Source organism: Empidonax traillii, unplaced genomic scaffold (assembly GCF_003031625.1).
Source record: "Empidonax traillii isolate 1590-97213 ecotype Southwest subspecies unplaced genomic scaffold, ASM303162v1 scaffold56:size2478089, whole genome shotgun sequence".
Classification (NCBI taxonomy): Eukaryota; Metazoa; Chordata; class Aves; order Passeriformes; family Tyrannidae; genus Empidonax; species Empidonax traillii.
Window position 1 is genome coordinate 366293 of NW_020955249.1, and position 15216 is coordinate 381508.

Sequence of the window (15216 nt, forward strand, 5' to 3'; positions counted from 1 at the left end):
CTTAAGAATAATATCTTAACACCTCTCATTTATTACAGTGTAGGGTTACTTTGAACTTTAAGACTGAACTTGCAAAACATCAAATTCTGGGTTTGCATCACTACATTTTCTGTCACTGAATATTTGCAGAGAGACAAATATGAGGACACTAACAGTTAGTAAGGGCAAAGAGGAAAACTCGCTTTGTTTTTCTTCCCCCTACTACTAAAAGGAACCCTATGAGATGACGGTGTATTTTCACTTCTTTTCTGTTCTTCCAGTGAGCTCATATCTACCCTGTTAGTATGACTGGTTCTCACTGCATTCTTATGAGCACCATGTCAGTTTAGACTCAAGGAAAAGTCAGACTCCGTAACGTGAAGGAGAAGAAATGCTCCCTTTGTCTTGCCCTAGTATTGGAGCTTGCCAGCAGCTTCCCTTTCCAGGCGAGTACCGTGAGTCTCACAGTGACACAGTCTAAAACACGGCGACTTTTTACTTTACAGATTTTTACCTGTTTTCAGTATGATATGAATAGTAATGGAAACGCTCCCTCATGGTATTTGAGTTGGTATTAATGCTTTTCTCAGCTTCCAAAAAGCTAACAAATATTTGTAGACATCTATAGTAGGAAATAAAGTAGCTATAGCTTATTCTGTTAGTTTTGTATCTTTCACAGTAAGTGCCCCAAGACAGCTGAAAATAGCCCAGGATAGCTACACCCTTCTCCTGCCCCAGAGATAAGAACTTCCTACAATCCATTGTTTAGGGAAGAAAATAAAGGTCTTGATTCTTGGATATAAAAAGTAAACATTGAGTCAAGTGGTTAAGTAAGTGGTTCTACAGAGAGGGAGAAGCTCATCTTGTCAAATAGAAGAAATGTAAAGACCCATTAGATAACTTTTACAGTGATGGCATGTATTTAAAGCAGGGAACTGCATGCCTGCCAATCCCATCCTTCCTGCCATGGTTATGCAGCTGAAAGGAGGTCAGAATAAACTCTCCCTTAACCAAAGCACTTTCAGTGTCAAAGTCCTGGCTATCAGAATGCAAGGGGCTGTTTCAGCCCTCATAAGTCTTTAGAAAGCACTTCCTGACCCCATCTTGTGTAACCGTACAGCTTAAATGATAGCTGACTACAGAGAATATTTAAATACCCTAAAAATAGTGCCTCTGACATAGTAAAAAGGAATTTTATAGAACTGACTACTTACACTGGGACAAGAGTCTGATACGCCTTCTAACCATGCCCATGGGCAGGTCTGCAGCCCTTGACTACCGGTGGATGCCACATGTAAACTGAGGGCTTCAATAAAACTGGAATTTACAGTGTCTGTGATTAGTCCCCTGGTCTCAAAAGACAAAATCATACTATAATATCCTAAATACACAAAAAGCTGCCTGCCTGAGCTGTTAAATGCAAAAATATGTACAAACACAATTTGAAATTTTCAGGACTACCTTGTTCTTAAATAGCCAGTGATTTCTACTTCAAAACTTTACTGTAACACCTGCCTTGCATTACAGTAGAGGAAGTTTTCCCTAATCAAATAAAGGGTCTTAACTAACTACAAAAAAAGTATTTTTTTCTAGCAAGCAAAATCTGTCAGACCACAGAGAGAGACCCAGCCCCAAATAGATGTGTGACTGTCACCTCTCACTCCTGTACTGGATTGCTTCTAGACTTCTCCGTTTTGTTCACATCTTGAAGCAGTGTATTCAGTCCTGAAGCCACACCGGTGCTGACTAGAGTGCAATCATCAGGTCAGTAATTCTTATTTTTAGGTCCATCTGAACTGATTTACTGGACTTAGAGTACAAACCAGCTTTAGGTGTCAGCCTGAGGATTTACACCTATATATTGCTGCTGCTCTGATGGGTACTGAGTTGGGACTGAAGGCGAGTGGTGTGAGCACAGTCCTGAATTAGCTACTTCCTTAGAAGCCTTAAAGTAACACAAGTAGAAGACAAAAGTAAAAAAAAAAAAAATCTACCACCCCCCAAGCAAAATATCAGCATCTACACACCGGTCTCCTAGTTTATAGCTACATTTATGCAAATAATACATGGATAATTAGTATGGTCAACCCAACCAAGTCCCAGCAGGGTGTTTGGAATAAGGAAGAAGGGGAGTGTCAGGGCTGATGCTTGGGTAAAACAATAGTGTGGAAGCTGTTAAAAAGTGTTTTTGCTCAGAATTAGTTCCATTTGGAGAAACTGAAGATGCCCAAGGGCCTTTCCTGCTTTAAGAAACCACGATATAATCTCACTTTCTGCCCTCTTAATGCCTGAGACTTTCAGAGCCTCATCCGTATTGGTCTTGAAATGAAGGTTGCTTTTCAGCTACAGCTGCTCTGCGTCTGGAAGTCCTAGCTTGTTAGCCATAGCAGCAGGCATCAGCCCAGGACACATGCAGAACCAGGCTTTCCCTGACTTAACTTTTTCCTGGGAAGCCAAGCTCTCTCAGACTTAACTGAGACTACAGCAGGCCTTTGGGAGGTTTATTCTGTCAACTCAAATGCACCTACACATGTATTTCTATGTGTATACTATTTGTTTCCTCCAAGCTGAAACTCAGTGCAGTGCTACCACCAACCCCAGTTTTGCGATAAGTTGAACAGCACAGTTCTGGTTTGAGGAAAAAAAATTATCTGTTGAGCCTTCCTAGAATGAGTGATATTTAAACTGCAGCATCTCAGAACATCTGACAGTGTTGGCATATTCATCTAAATTACCCCTTCCATTCATGAAGGGCTAAACCTATTTTTCTATTTTGCCTTAAGCTTTCTGTGAAGAGTTGCTCCTGTGTTTCCCTCCAAAGCTGATTACAGTCAAGTAGAAACCAAACTGACACTACTAGAAATTTGTCTGAGGTCTACTGGAATAAAACAGCTACAGTAACATGACATTACAGCTGCATCCCCAGACCTAGTAATCCCCTAGAACCTGTACACTAATTTTATATGCATCAAGCTGTTTCTCATTTAGCTGTTTGCATTTAGATGGAAAGCACTCCTCAGGATTACAAATGTTCATTGCTCATTACTGCTTTGGTTAAGGTGGTTCAGGCCCATCTTCAAACACTTCAGAGGTGGTTTTTTAAGAGGTCATTTTTTTAAGAGCACTTCTCTCTCTTGCTCATATGAAGAACTGGTGTCTCCCTCTTTCATGCTGGTTATCTGCTTTCTCTAGTCACATCATCCTTACTTTCCCAGTATGATCTTGATATGTGAATGACAGCAACTACCCTTAAGAGATGGATTAGGTACAGCAAGGCATATGGGGAGGGGGGGAAGAGTTTACAATAAACTTGAGGCTAGTGGGTCTCCCACATCTGAACCTTTACACCCACTACACACTGTTCAATTCACCCTCTTGAGCAGCGGGGTGGAGCTCCCAGAACAGTCCCATGCAGTCAAAGAACAGAGTTCAGACTTCCAGCCTTGTCCCGGGTCACCTGTACTTCTCCCTGGGGTGCCTGTCACCCGCGGAGATGCGGCGCCCTGGCCTGCGGCCGGTGGCGAGCACAGCTGGCACAGCAGAAGCTGGAGTAGTACTCGTTACCACAGAGCTGGGCCTGCAGGATCAGGTCACAGTTGGCGAGGTGGGGCTGGTCCACGCACTCTCTGCTCAGGTCCACAGCATGACTCGTAGTAGCTGCAGTCAAGCAAAAGGTGAACCAGCTGAAAACTTATTCTCAGGTTGCTTTTCCCTCCCAAAAGACACACTGCTTCCTCCACCCCACTGGTTCTGAGGGGATTGTTTTAAATTTAGTCCAACATCAGGAATGAGATGAGGAATGAGTTTCAAGATGAAACTGACACCTCTGGTGAGGTACAGGAGGAGAATGCAGTTTCAGGGGCTGACCTCCTGACAAGAGACCACTCAAACTACACTTTGTGTAAGGCCAACTGGACAGTGTCCACAGCCCAACTACAAATCTTGCAGCCAACTATTTGGTCAACCAACTACAGCATTTTGGCTGCCTCAGGATGTTATTTAAGACCCCAGTACCTTGCTTTCCACTATCCTGCTTTTCTGCCCAGGGAAAGCAGGCTCAAGCAAAGCCCAAGGTTGGTGGTGGACTGGCACACACAAAGGGCAGACTTATAATAGCAGCCAAGATGTAGGCACTGTGCTGGGAGAAGCAGGAAGATCAGGCTGTACTCACTGCTAGGCCTGTTCCTCAGCACTTTCACCTCCGTGCTGGCACTGACAGAGTTGCTGCTGCTGTAGGCACTGCATGTGTAGGATCCCTCATCAGCCTCTTGGACGTTGCTTATGGTCAGGCTTCCATCCTGGGACAGGTGGATGTGGTGGCCATCCCCCCGCATGGGGACTCCGTTCCTGTGGTGAAAAACATTTTGTGTCACTATTCCCACCCATGGGGGCTTAAGGGGCTCTCTGTGCTCTTTGGAAACTGATATTCTGTGAAAGGGGAGAATTTTTACAGATTCAGCAGGAAGGAAGAGGAAATCTTTAGCCACATCTTGTCCCTACAATTGGGTAGTAACACGAGCCTGAAGGAGTCTGCATCCGTTAGCCCACAGTCTGCATGGGAGGTAGCTTGCTGTGTGCTCCATATAAAGGCATTGCCCTTTCCACTAGCACACATTTTTGAGGTTTGAGGGACCGAGAGAAAATTCAACGTGCCTTTTCCTCTCTCCAGGTTGTGGTCTGGCAGTACTTGTTTGGCTGGCATTGATAGTAGCACATATTGCTTGAGGAGCATATGGGGTAGTGAGCAATGTGCCCTCTTTCCTCTTAAAAGTTTCTTTAAAAAAACAGCAAGATTGTGTCTGTTCAGTTCCTCCTAGAATAATCTGTGCCCAGCAGGAAAGCTGCCTGAATTATGAACTCCTAGTTACCAATGAAATGAAATTTGTTTCACTGAAAAGGGTTTCGTTCAGACTTTAAAATGTGCAACATTTTGTTAACTCAAATACCAAACTTTTGTATGGAAGAAAAGCTCCCTTTGTTAGACGGCCCGCTTCTGTCCTAACCCTCAGAGTAGAGGGATTTAAACAATTACCAGTCCATGTCTCTGGATACTTTGTAAGAACACTCTAAAACCGAACTGATTATTGACAAACAGGAGAAAAATCCCCACCAAACCCTTGCACAAATTCAGAGTTTCCCACTAAACAACCAAGAGAAGAGGACACAGCTTTTCATTTTACAACACTTTTAAATCTCCTTTGGTTCCACTTGACTGTACATGGAGAGAAGTATTGCAGTAGGAAGCTGGGAGAAGAGTTGCTGTTACTGTAGGAGCTAAAATGTTTGTTAGGGCTAGGCAGAGAGGGTTTTAGAAAGAGCAACTAAAGGTTTCCTCTGATTACTCATTTTAGTTCTTGCTATTGTCATGTTACTAGCTTTCCAGCACAGAGCCCTTCTGAACTCCATGAAATCTTAGGTTAGTGTTTGCTTCCTTCCTTATTTGGCTGGAACGTGAACTTGATGACCCTGCCACTTCCCACAGGGATCTTGCCCAGGAGTTTTTGGTAACATCCAACTTGTTTAAGAAAAGGTAGGTGACACTGGTTGGGCTGGGAACTGTGGTCTCTGCCATAACTGGCAGACACCCCACATTAGTATTTGGCAGGTAAATGATGAGGTTTGTAAAGAGAAGGAATGGGAAGTTGTTTTGTCTCATTTTTGCTCACCTGGACCACCTTATATTCACGTTGTTGCCAGTCACTCTACAGTGAAGCTGAGCAGTCCCTCCCTCGGGTACCGTGATGCTTGGCAGAAGACCAGTGATCCTCAGCTCTCCTAGAACAGAAGGGAAAACATTACCAAGAGGAAGACAATGCCATGCTGCACCTGGTAGCAGGAAAAGGCTCATGGGAAAAGTCCAACACAACCCATGATGAACTGCAAGTCCCTAAGCCTTGAAACAGCACGTTTGAGGCTATGCTGCCATTGCTGTGTGGAATGTGCATTTCCTAAGGGCTTTGGCCCAAGCAAGAGCAAGTAGCAGAGGCCTCAAAGAGCATTTTTCTCCAGCTGCACACATGCATATTACATGCACAGAAGGACCATCTACTCAGTTTCTCTTGCTCTTATAGCCATTCCACAGCAGTGTCCCACAAACAAGGCCCTGCGAGTGACCCTTCCTGTGCTATCAGTGCCTTTTCCCAGTGCCTGGAGCCCCAGGATGTACTAGACACACGCAGATTACCATTGGGCAAAACAACTCACTCTTCCCTTGCCCTCAAGCTGCCTGTTAAACATTAGGTGCAACAGCAAAGAGGCATGGCCAGCTAAGAAACCCACACTCCCTGCACAGCCCCTCCCTGTTTCCCGCTTGTGTGCACACATGCCATGCATGCCTCCATCCATCCAGTACCTAGGGGTCGGAACAGGACCTGGCGCTGGTCCAGGTCACGTCCATTCGAGGCAATGCAGGTAAAGACGCCGAGGTCTTCAGGGCTGACCCGGCTGATCACGAGGGCCCCATCTGATTGCTGCCTGTGTCTGGGGAACAAAACCAGAACCTCCCTCAGTCTGTGCTCAGGTCAGGATGGGCCCCCAGACAGCAGAGCTGAAGCAGCGCCTCATGCACAACTGTGTAGTACTACTGAGCAAAGGTTTAGCTGCTCAAACACTGTAGGGATTGTAATACAACCCTTAGTCCTCAAATCCCAGAACTGGTGCTGTGGACACTGGAAAAGCTTGCTGCTAGAGAAGGTTTCTGGGAGCAGAGTGAGGATAGCTGCAGGAGAGCAGCATCAGTAGCCATGAAAGTTCATTGCAAGCACCCAGATTCTCTCCTGTGAACCTCTGCCCTTGCCCACAGACCAACTGGGTTTTGGCAAATTTGCTTGCCATGTGTATTTTTCTGCTAACTTTGTAGATGAACAAATTTCAGCCTTGACTCACTTGTAGATCCTGTGTCACAGCTGTTCACTCAAGGGTTCAACATTCAGACTTTAACGTGTGAATGAGGCTGGGGAAGGCAAGCAGTACAGTCTGGCCCTGATGGAGGAATTTGGCCAGCATAAAGAAGGACCAGCCATTGCTGCATGGCCAGCAGCATCATTCTCTCGAGGAGGAGTCAGGAAAGGAAAGGAGGAGGCTCTTCTTCACATGAATGGTTGGAGCCACCTGGGAGCTCACCTGGGAGAGGAGAGGGGCTGCCCATCTTTCTGCCACTCAGTGGTGAGAGTGGGCGATGCTTCCACTGTGCAGGGCAGTCTGACTCTCTCCCCAACACTGGCCTCCACTACTGCGGGCTCGCTCTTATCCATTCGCAACCTGCAAAGTTCACAAGCACAGCAAAAGATGTAGAAACTTCCTTGTTCAGCATTTGACCTTCAGCACAAGGCTTTTATAATCACAAGCCTTATTCTGTGCCTCCAACAGAAAGGGGTGGTCTCTGCACTCCCATCAGAGCTCTGACACTTGCCATTACCAGCATTCAGAAAAGAGCAGCCTCCATCAAATCCTGCTCCAGTTCAGCACAGCTTGGTGCTGCACTCCTGCCAGCTTAACCCATCACAGACAGCAACCCTGGTTCTTATAGCAATCCTCTATGTAACAGCTGAGGAAGCTCTAACAACGTCAACACATGGCAAAACGGTACAAAGTCATGAACAGGGCACCAAGCAAGCTTTCCCCCAAGGTGCTTATCTGGCACTCGAAAATGAGACATTTTGGGATGCGAAAGAGCCCATTGCAATCACCTGAATGCATGCAAGGCCTGAGACCTGGTCATCCACTTCATGCAGGAGAAAGATTGAGGTCAGACTCTCACAACACCCATTTCCTCATGCTCTTTACTCTCTTGTAACTACAGCTAAGCACCATTTTAGAAGGGAACTAAACCATGATGATCCCAGAGTCAAATAAAACATCATCTCCCCCACCCCCATTCTCTGACCTGAATTCTTGATCTCAGAAAACAAAACCAAAGAGCCTTAATTCAATGCTCTTAATTCAGCGAATCTCTTATTACTGCTTTTAGGCAGAAGCAGCTAAGGAGATTGCTGGGGAGTTCAGCAAATTGGCTGGGTTTTAGGTTGTAAACTCGAAAAAAGGGAGGGATCAGATCATGGTCCTGCTTGTTCTGGTCCCAACATACTGCATTTAAGGCAAAAATAATTTATCCACTTTTATTTCTGTGGGGTCCAGAAGCATCAAAAAAACCCATGCAAGAAACTACAAAATATGCCAGTATATGTAAAGAGATAGGCTTGGGTCAAACTGGTTTGTTCACAAAATATTTAAAATTAATGGGTGGAAGCTAAAGCAACTGGAACTGTTTAAAATATACATATGTCTATTTTGTGCTAGTTAGGCAGTGCCTATTTGCTTTGTTTTTTTTCCAGAACAGGTTTCTCTTTTTGCCTACACTAACTTGAACAGCTAAGGATGCTGTCCTGATACTTTTTTTGTTTGAACCTAGCTCCTTTGCTGTCAGCATCTTTGCTCAGAATATGCTCCTTTCAAGAGACCCTCAGGGACGACAGAAGACAGCTTGCGACTGGGATCTTCTCCCGCTCCTGTTGTCAGCAGTTCAGTACTGCTTGCTTCCCAACCGGGGCCCAGAACAGCTGACCCAGGACCTTTCCAGTCTTCAGCTTTTCTACATGAAGAGATGCCATATGGTTCATCAGCTGGTCACAGTGGACAAACTGTTGCTGTGTGTGAACTTACCTGTATGTGAATTGCTGATGCACAGGGGAACCGGCTGCATGTACAACCTTCCTGCCTCTGGATAAGTCTCGAAGCTGCTGATTTTCCTTGTGAAGGACCCGACCTCTCTCACCCTCTGCCAGAACAGTGCTCTGGTACTCTATTCAAAACAAAATGCCATATGTGAATAAAAGGACACTTCTTACTGTGACCTCTTGCGTAGGGTTTCTATGAGCTTGGGAGAGCTTGCTGAACTGGAGCCAAAGAGCCCTTCAGCCATCTGTTTTCTGGCTGACTCGTGCAGTAAACCTGCACTGTCTACTAATGAGAGTCACAGACCTGCAGGCAAGCAATTTTAGACTCCTTTCTCTCCTCTGTCAGTGAGCATGTTGCAACATCCCTTAGGCCACAATGCCTTCTGCCCCAGTTGCCATTGCTGTGGCAAAGCACACTTCAGAGATTGAAGGCTACAGGGTGCCTTGCTGACCCATCTTTTGAGACTCATAATTTTTTGGTTTTGTTTCTGAAGTAAGACACATTTTTCAGAACAGAGAATCATTTATTACCCAGCAGGACCGGTTTGGGCAAAATACAAAACATAAATGCACCTGCACTTACGAGGATTGGGGGGCAGCTGATGGCTCTCAGCAATGATGACATATCGCTGTGCTAGAAAATGGGGCAGGTTACAGGCAAGCCACAACTCCAGTTACAGGGTGGCACTGCAGGGGAAGAAGTATTTTAGGGCTAAGGCTTTATCATGAGGGAACAGCAAGAGAGGCTCTGCTGCCTCCCCACTTGGCAGTGGAGAAAGGTTAGTCCTGCGGCTAGCTTTATGGAGCCTGTGGCCAGTGACCATTAACGAGCAGCCCTGAGCTACTTCTCTGGTGTTAAGCAGAAGATAATTCACCTGTGATCTGTAACTGAATCTGTCGGCTCTCTGTCCTCCCGTCAGAAGTGAGGCATGTGTACATCCCAGCATCCTCTGGCTTGACATGGCTGATCACTAAGGAGCTGTCAGACTGGTAGGTGTGCCTGCAACACGTGCAAGGATTGACTGCCTCTGCCTGGCCACCGGCAGCAACTGGCCAAGGCAGAGCAGCCCTTCGTGCTGATGTTACATAAACCATCACCATGTAGTGCCCTCCCTGGCTTAGAAAAAATCAAAACCCTGCTGACCAGAGAGGGGTCACGGGCAGGGGAAATAACTGTGCCAGAAAGGAGGTCAGGAACAGAGAAGAAACTGAGATGGGAAAACAGGGAGCTGCTTTCAGTAACCCTCTCCCATGAGGAGGCAAACTGCCCTCCCAGGGAGGAGCTTGAGCCCCAGCAGTCAACTGCAAACAGAGGAGCATAACTGGGCTTTTCTTAACTGTGATTTCATAACACAAAGGGACTGACTGGCTCCAAACTCTTGCTGGAAACAGACTTCCCAGGAAAAACAGGTTTAAAATTAGTTTAAAAAAAACCTGATGTGCCAGAAACTGCTAGCCACAGGAACTCTGGGTTATTTGGCTGTAAGTTTCACCCTGGACTAGTGACTTTGTGCTGCCCCAAGATGAATCCAAGACAGACATTTCTCTGCATCGCTACCCACATGTCAGCTTCCACTAGTGCCTTGTTATGGCACAGCACTTGCTCTGCCCCATAACTCTAGCCAACATCTCATTACTGGTGCAGACTGTACCTGTTTCTGCTATGTGCAGAGAAGGTGGACAGTTCATGCTCTTAGGTCAATACATGGGCTTTTTTATTCCTCAAAAAAAAAAAGGGGGGGGGGATAAATAACGTGTGGCAGCTTTGGCTGGGATAGTGTTAATTTTCTTCACAGTAGCTAGTATAGGGCTGTGTTTTGGATTTGTGCTGAAAACAGTGTTGATGTTTCATTACCGCTGAGCAGTGTTTACACTAATTCAAGGCCTTTTCTGCTTCTCACCCCACCCCACCAGCCAGGGTGTGGGGGTGGTGCACAAGGATTTGGAAGAGGACACGGCTGGGACAGCTAACTCTGACAGACCAAAGGGATATTCCATACAATATGACATCATGCTCGGCATGTAAAACTATGGGAAGGAGGGAGAAGGAGGGGCCATTCAAAGAGATGGCATTTGTCTTCCCAAGTCCCTGTTACGTGTGACAGAGCCCTGTTCTCCTGGGGATGGCTGAACACCTGCCTGCCCATGGGAAGTGGTGAATGAATTCCTTGTTTTGTTTTGCTTTCATCTGCAGCTTTTGCTTTACCTTTTAAACTGTTTTTATTTCAACCCACGAGTTTTCTCACTTTTACCCTACTGATTCTCTCCCCCATCTCACCAGGGGTGAGTGAGCGGCTGCGTGGGGCTTAGTTGCCAACTGGGGTGAAAGTGTGACAGTCCTTTTTGGATTGCATATTTGGCACTCTGCCCAGCAAGGAGCCCATCTGCTCTACAATGAAGGGAGCTGAGCTCACCTGTCAGAGGAGACTGGTCGGCTGTTCTTCATCCACTCCACTCTGGAGAGTGGGGACATGCCTGTTTTGCAGACCAGCTGGATGTTTTGTCCCACAACTGCTGTCACAAGAGAAGGCTTGGCTTCCTCCAGGATTGTTCTGAAAGAGAAAGTGATTCTATTGGCACTTCGGCTTCCCTCCTTTGTGTCCTCTAATCTGACTCTTGATGAGTTACAACCACAAGACAAAGCAAGACCAGCTGCCCTTTCTCCTGGAAGAGAGTCCTGCAACCCCTCTCTTCTGAACGAATGAGGTTCAGCTCAGCACACAGCCACAGATCCAGTGCAGACATATTTAGACATGTTCTATGCTCTATGCATTCCTGATTTTCAGGGTAATGCTGATTGGATCCTGACCCAAACTCTGCATCTTAAAAGTCTTCCACAGAACAACCCATTGCTGCTTTATGCAGTGCTGAGGTAAAGGCTCTGAAGCCAGAAAGTCAGCTACATTTGTTGGTCGTAACAAGGAAAACACCTATGGATTCTCATTTACTGTGTAAGAAGGCCTCCCAGACAAAGACTCCAGGATTCTGCAGTCTTTTGACACACCATACTTCAGTGCTGTCAGAGACCAGGGTGACTGTAAGGAAAAAGACAGCAGGTAATTCCAGGGCCTGAATAACAACAACTTGATTTACCAAGGGGTCATATGTATAGCTAATCCATCACAGGGTATTCCCAGATAGCTGGTCCCAGTGCGGCAACACTTGCACTTCAGAGGAAGCTGCACTGATGCTTCACGATCGGCTGGCAGAAAAGGATGGAGGTAAAAATCATCACCTGTGCAGAGCCTGTGCTGGGAACAAGTCTGCAGACTCCTGGTGCCCAAATCCCTCCGTCATGGAAACACCTGCTCCGAAAGCCTTAGGCCACTGCTTGCCTTCACGGGGCAGCACCTGCTGGCCACTGCTGCTCTGGCTCTCTGCGGGCCCAGGCACTGCTGTCTCCCGCAAGTGCAGCTGGCTCAGGCTGCCCAACCTGCTTTGCCGTGTGTTCCAGCGCTGGCTCTCCAGTACACCGGTCCTTGGCAAGGACTCTGGCAGCACCTCACTTCTCCAGCTGCCCTGTCTCTGGTTGTCTTGTGCGGGGTGTGAAGCCCCAAAGGTTCTTCCTTCTTGGCTGTGGCTTGCAGACTGTCTTGTGGGTGACTGCTGCTGACCCCGAGCATCCCCAATAGGAGAGCGGGAGCCAGTCTGCTGGCGCTGCAGGGCTCCCGTGCCAGAAGAGGGCTGATGCTCCAGACGACTGACCCCCCCAGGGTTGTGGCACACTCTCATGCACTCCTCTTCCGAGGCAAAGCTGTTCTTATTGCCATGACAGCCACCATACCAAAATCGGTTGCACTTGCCAACAACACTCACAAAGTACCAGCGAGTGGTCCAGTTCGTGCAGGGGCCATGAGCACTGGGCAGCAGGCAGGTCACAGGGTACGCTACCAAAAGGAGCACAACAGAGGGAGATGTGAGGGTCACAAAGCACAGAGGTCCAGCTGCTTCAAGCCACCCATCTAGATGACCTGATGTGGGCAGAGGGCAGGTGGAAAAGTAGGACACCTGGGTTTTGCAGCCAGCTTTGCTTTGAAATTGGGCAGCAGCTCACATTTTCCTTTTTGCCTCAGTTTTGGCTCTGACTGAAGAACCGCCATCCTCAAAGACATTTCTGAATCTAGATACTAGACAGATGCTTTACAGCCTTCTTTGGGGAAATGTGCAACTGTAAGGCTGCCTATGGGGCTTCCTCTTCCTGGCTACCATTTCCACATTTCCAGCCCACAAAGTGAGAGGATTAGACCCAGTTGTGAAGACTCATGCATTGTAGAAAACCCCACTCCCCAGCCCACATTGCTATAAAGAGGAGCACAGCCCAATGTGTCTACAAACCCAGCACTGTGCTCTGAGTCACACACTGACAAACACTGGAGGCAGCCTCTGGCTGAGGGGTCCTTTGCCAAGCTGTGGTTCAGCAGAGAGGATTCAGAGACCTTTCCCCTTCCCCATGGCAGCCCCATAGGGTTGGCCACAAAGCAATATGCCTGCTGCAGCAACAGGGCAAGGAAATGCAGGAGCAGTGTGCCTGCTGGGCACTAAAGGAACAGAGACGCTTTTGCCCAGTAGTTCTAGCACCCTTATAGCACAGCAAGCACTTGATTGAACTTTGCTGGCTCAAGACATGCACACAGCCCTGAACAACCCCTCCATCCTGATGTAGCTCTCATTCCATCCCTGCCCATGAGCTGTTTGAAGCTGTTCAAAGGCCCTGATTCCTCAGAGGGACCCTATTTCTCCTAAACCTGGGAAAATAATTTGAGGCACACTAGGCTGCATCAGGGTTTCTTCTCGGGGCCAACAGCTCTCCAGTAGTCCTACAGACTGACAGAGATCACACAAACATACTTCTGTCCAACCAACAGCAGAAGATCAGGATTTCTGCTGCAGATGACAGAACTGAACCTTCTGGCTGCTTTTCTACACTGCCTCCAAGCTTATGCTGCCTCAGCCAACAGGTAGAATTTCTTTTCAAAGAGATAATTTACCACATTTTACAGAAAGCAAAGCCTCTACACAGGAAGCTTCCATGTGCTCCTGGACTATTTTCTACGTTTCTAAACCAAGAAGCCAAAGCATCACTTACGGTAGTTGGGCCTATCGAGGCATCCTTCCCCTCGAGGACCCGAAGCTGAAGCAGCATTGTCAAAACAGCAGCCGTACATGGAACTGCGGCACTCGCCCGAGGGATGCTGCTGGGACAAGGCTTGGCTTGCCTTAGGGACAGGAATTGAAAGCCAAAATGTATCATGCATACATGAGGACAGTAGCACATGCAAGGCACCGTGTCCAAGCTGTTGGCTGCAGAAGGCCAGCTGTTAGAGGCACCACTATTTGTTTGTTTGCCTCCTAGGGGCTTTCATGCTGGGAAGGGGTGGGGAACTTGGCTGTCAGCCATGGAGCCAGGGCTTCGCTTCTCTGCAAGACAGACCTAAACAGCCCAGCAGCCAGACCTTTTTTTCTGCTGTCTCCAAAAAGCACCCCAAGCTATGAGAGGTATTACCTCCCCGCCTTCAATAAATCTACAGAGGTGGCAAACGAAGGCAATTAATAGTGGTCACGTTTTCCCCATTTTTTATCCTAGAAATTGGATGGCAATTTCATGACTGCCAGAAATTTGATTACTCGGGATTATTCAATCAGTTCTACATAGTATAGTCTTCTGCTTCTCAGACATCTCCTCACCACCCACTCTGTTCCCTGCTTATAGAGGATCACAGGTGGATGCTCCAGCTTTAACAAAAGTGAGGTGGGACAAAAGGTTTGGTGCCATGCCTGGAGTATTGGTTCTTCAGCATTACTGGCAGAGATGAAGCCCAAAAGAAAACCACAAGTGAGTCACCAAGGTCAAATCTGAATCTTTGTATCTGATGAACTCGTAAAACGCAAAGAGCTTTTGTACTTACTGTTGGAGTGGCCGCAGTGGGATGATTTTGTCTCATTCGAATGTCGCGGTGATATTGTGGGCATCCCATGTTGTTTGGACCTTGGGCAGCTGAAACTCCATCAGGGCAGCACCCATACCTAATGACAGAAGGGCTGCAGTAACACCCGACCTGCCCAACTCAACACGCAAGGGCTATAAATTCCAGGAAGCCCTCAGGAAAGGTAATGCCTCCCTGCTTAGGCCTATTTACTTCCAACTACCTGTTTTGGTGACAGGTGCTGAAAGGGCAGCCTCTCCCCAAAGGGCCTGAAGCCGGAGTGTGCCCATCCGGACAGCAGCCATGTGGGCTCTGGTGACAGTCCCCAGAGCCAGGCCCTGCAGTGGGGTCCGGAGAGAAGCCGAGCTGATGGGAACCTGATAAGCGTGACTGGGGTTCCCAGCGAACAGCAAACAAGTTCATGCCATGGTCCTTGGTGGATGGAATGTGGTGATTCCCAGAGGTGCTATGGATCATGGTGTTCCCAGGGAGCATCCTTTCATCACCAGAATCTGGGGAGAGAAATCCTTAAAGTATGCAGTTGAGAATCAAAATCTGGTCAGTTTTCATCTTCGCTCTTTCACCTGCCCAAGGCTATGTGACAGGCTTTTCCGCATCACCTCAATATGTACCTTCTG

At 47.4% G+C, this 15216-nt stretch overlaps 1 protein-coding gene across 6 annotated transcripts in view; it reads right to left on the reverse strand.

Moving 5' to 3' along the window:
- Positions 1-79: 79 nt before the first annotated feature.
- The window catches only part of PAPLN (papilin, proteoglycan like sulfated glycoprotein), a 56035-nt gene continuing 40898 nt past the window's right edge, over positions 80-15216 (reverse strand). For 3 of the 6 annotated variants that reach the window (XM_027879603.1, XM_027879602.1, XM_027879605.1), the window contains 12 exons: positions 14802-15090; positions 14561-14681; positions 13741-13870; positions 11890-12541; positions 11069-11206; positions 9530-9654; positions 8641-8779; positions 7102-7239; positions 6332-6459; positions 5646-5754; positions 4151-4326; positions 80-3636 (listed from right to left, as the gene is read on the reverse strand). In XM_027879603.1, the coding sequence (XP_027735404.1) occupies positions 3461-3636; positions 4151-4326; positions 5646-5754; positions 6332-6459; positions 7102-7239; positions 8641-8779; positions 9530-9654; positions 11069-11206; positions 11890-12541; positions 13741-13870; positions 14561-14681; positions 14802-15090 (2321 nt within the window). In that variant the 3' untranslated portion in view covers positions 80-3460. Of the gene's footprint in view, positions 3637-4150; positions 4327-5645; positions 5755-6331; positions 6460-7101; positions 7240-8640; positions 8780-9529; positions 9655-11068; positions 11207-11889; positions 12542-13740; positions 13871-14560; positions 14682-14801; positions 15091-15216 lie in introns of those variants that run through there. The other 3 variants (XM_027879608.1, XM_027879604.1, XM_027879606.1) reach the window with 2 other exon arrangements.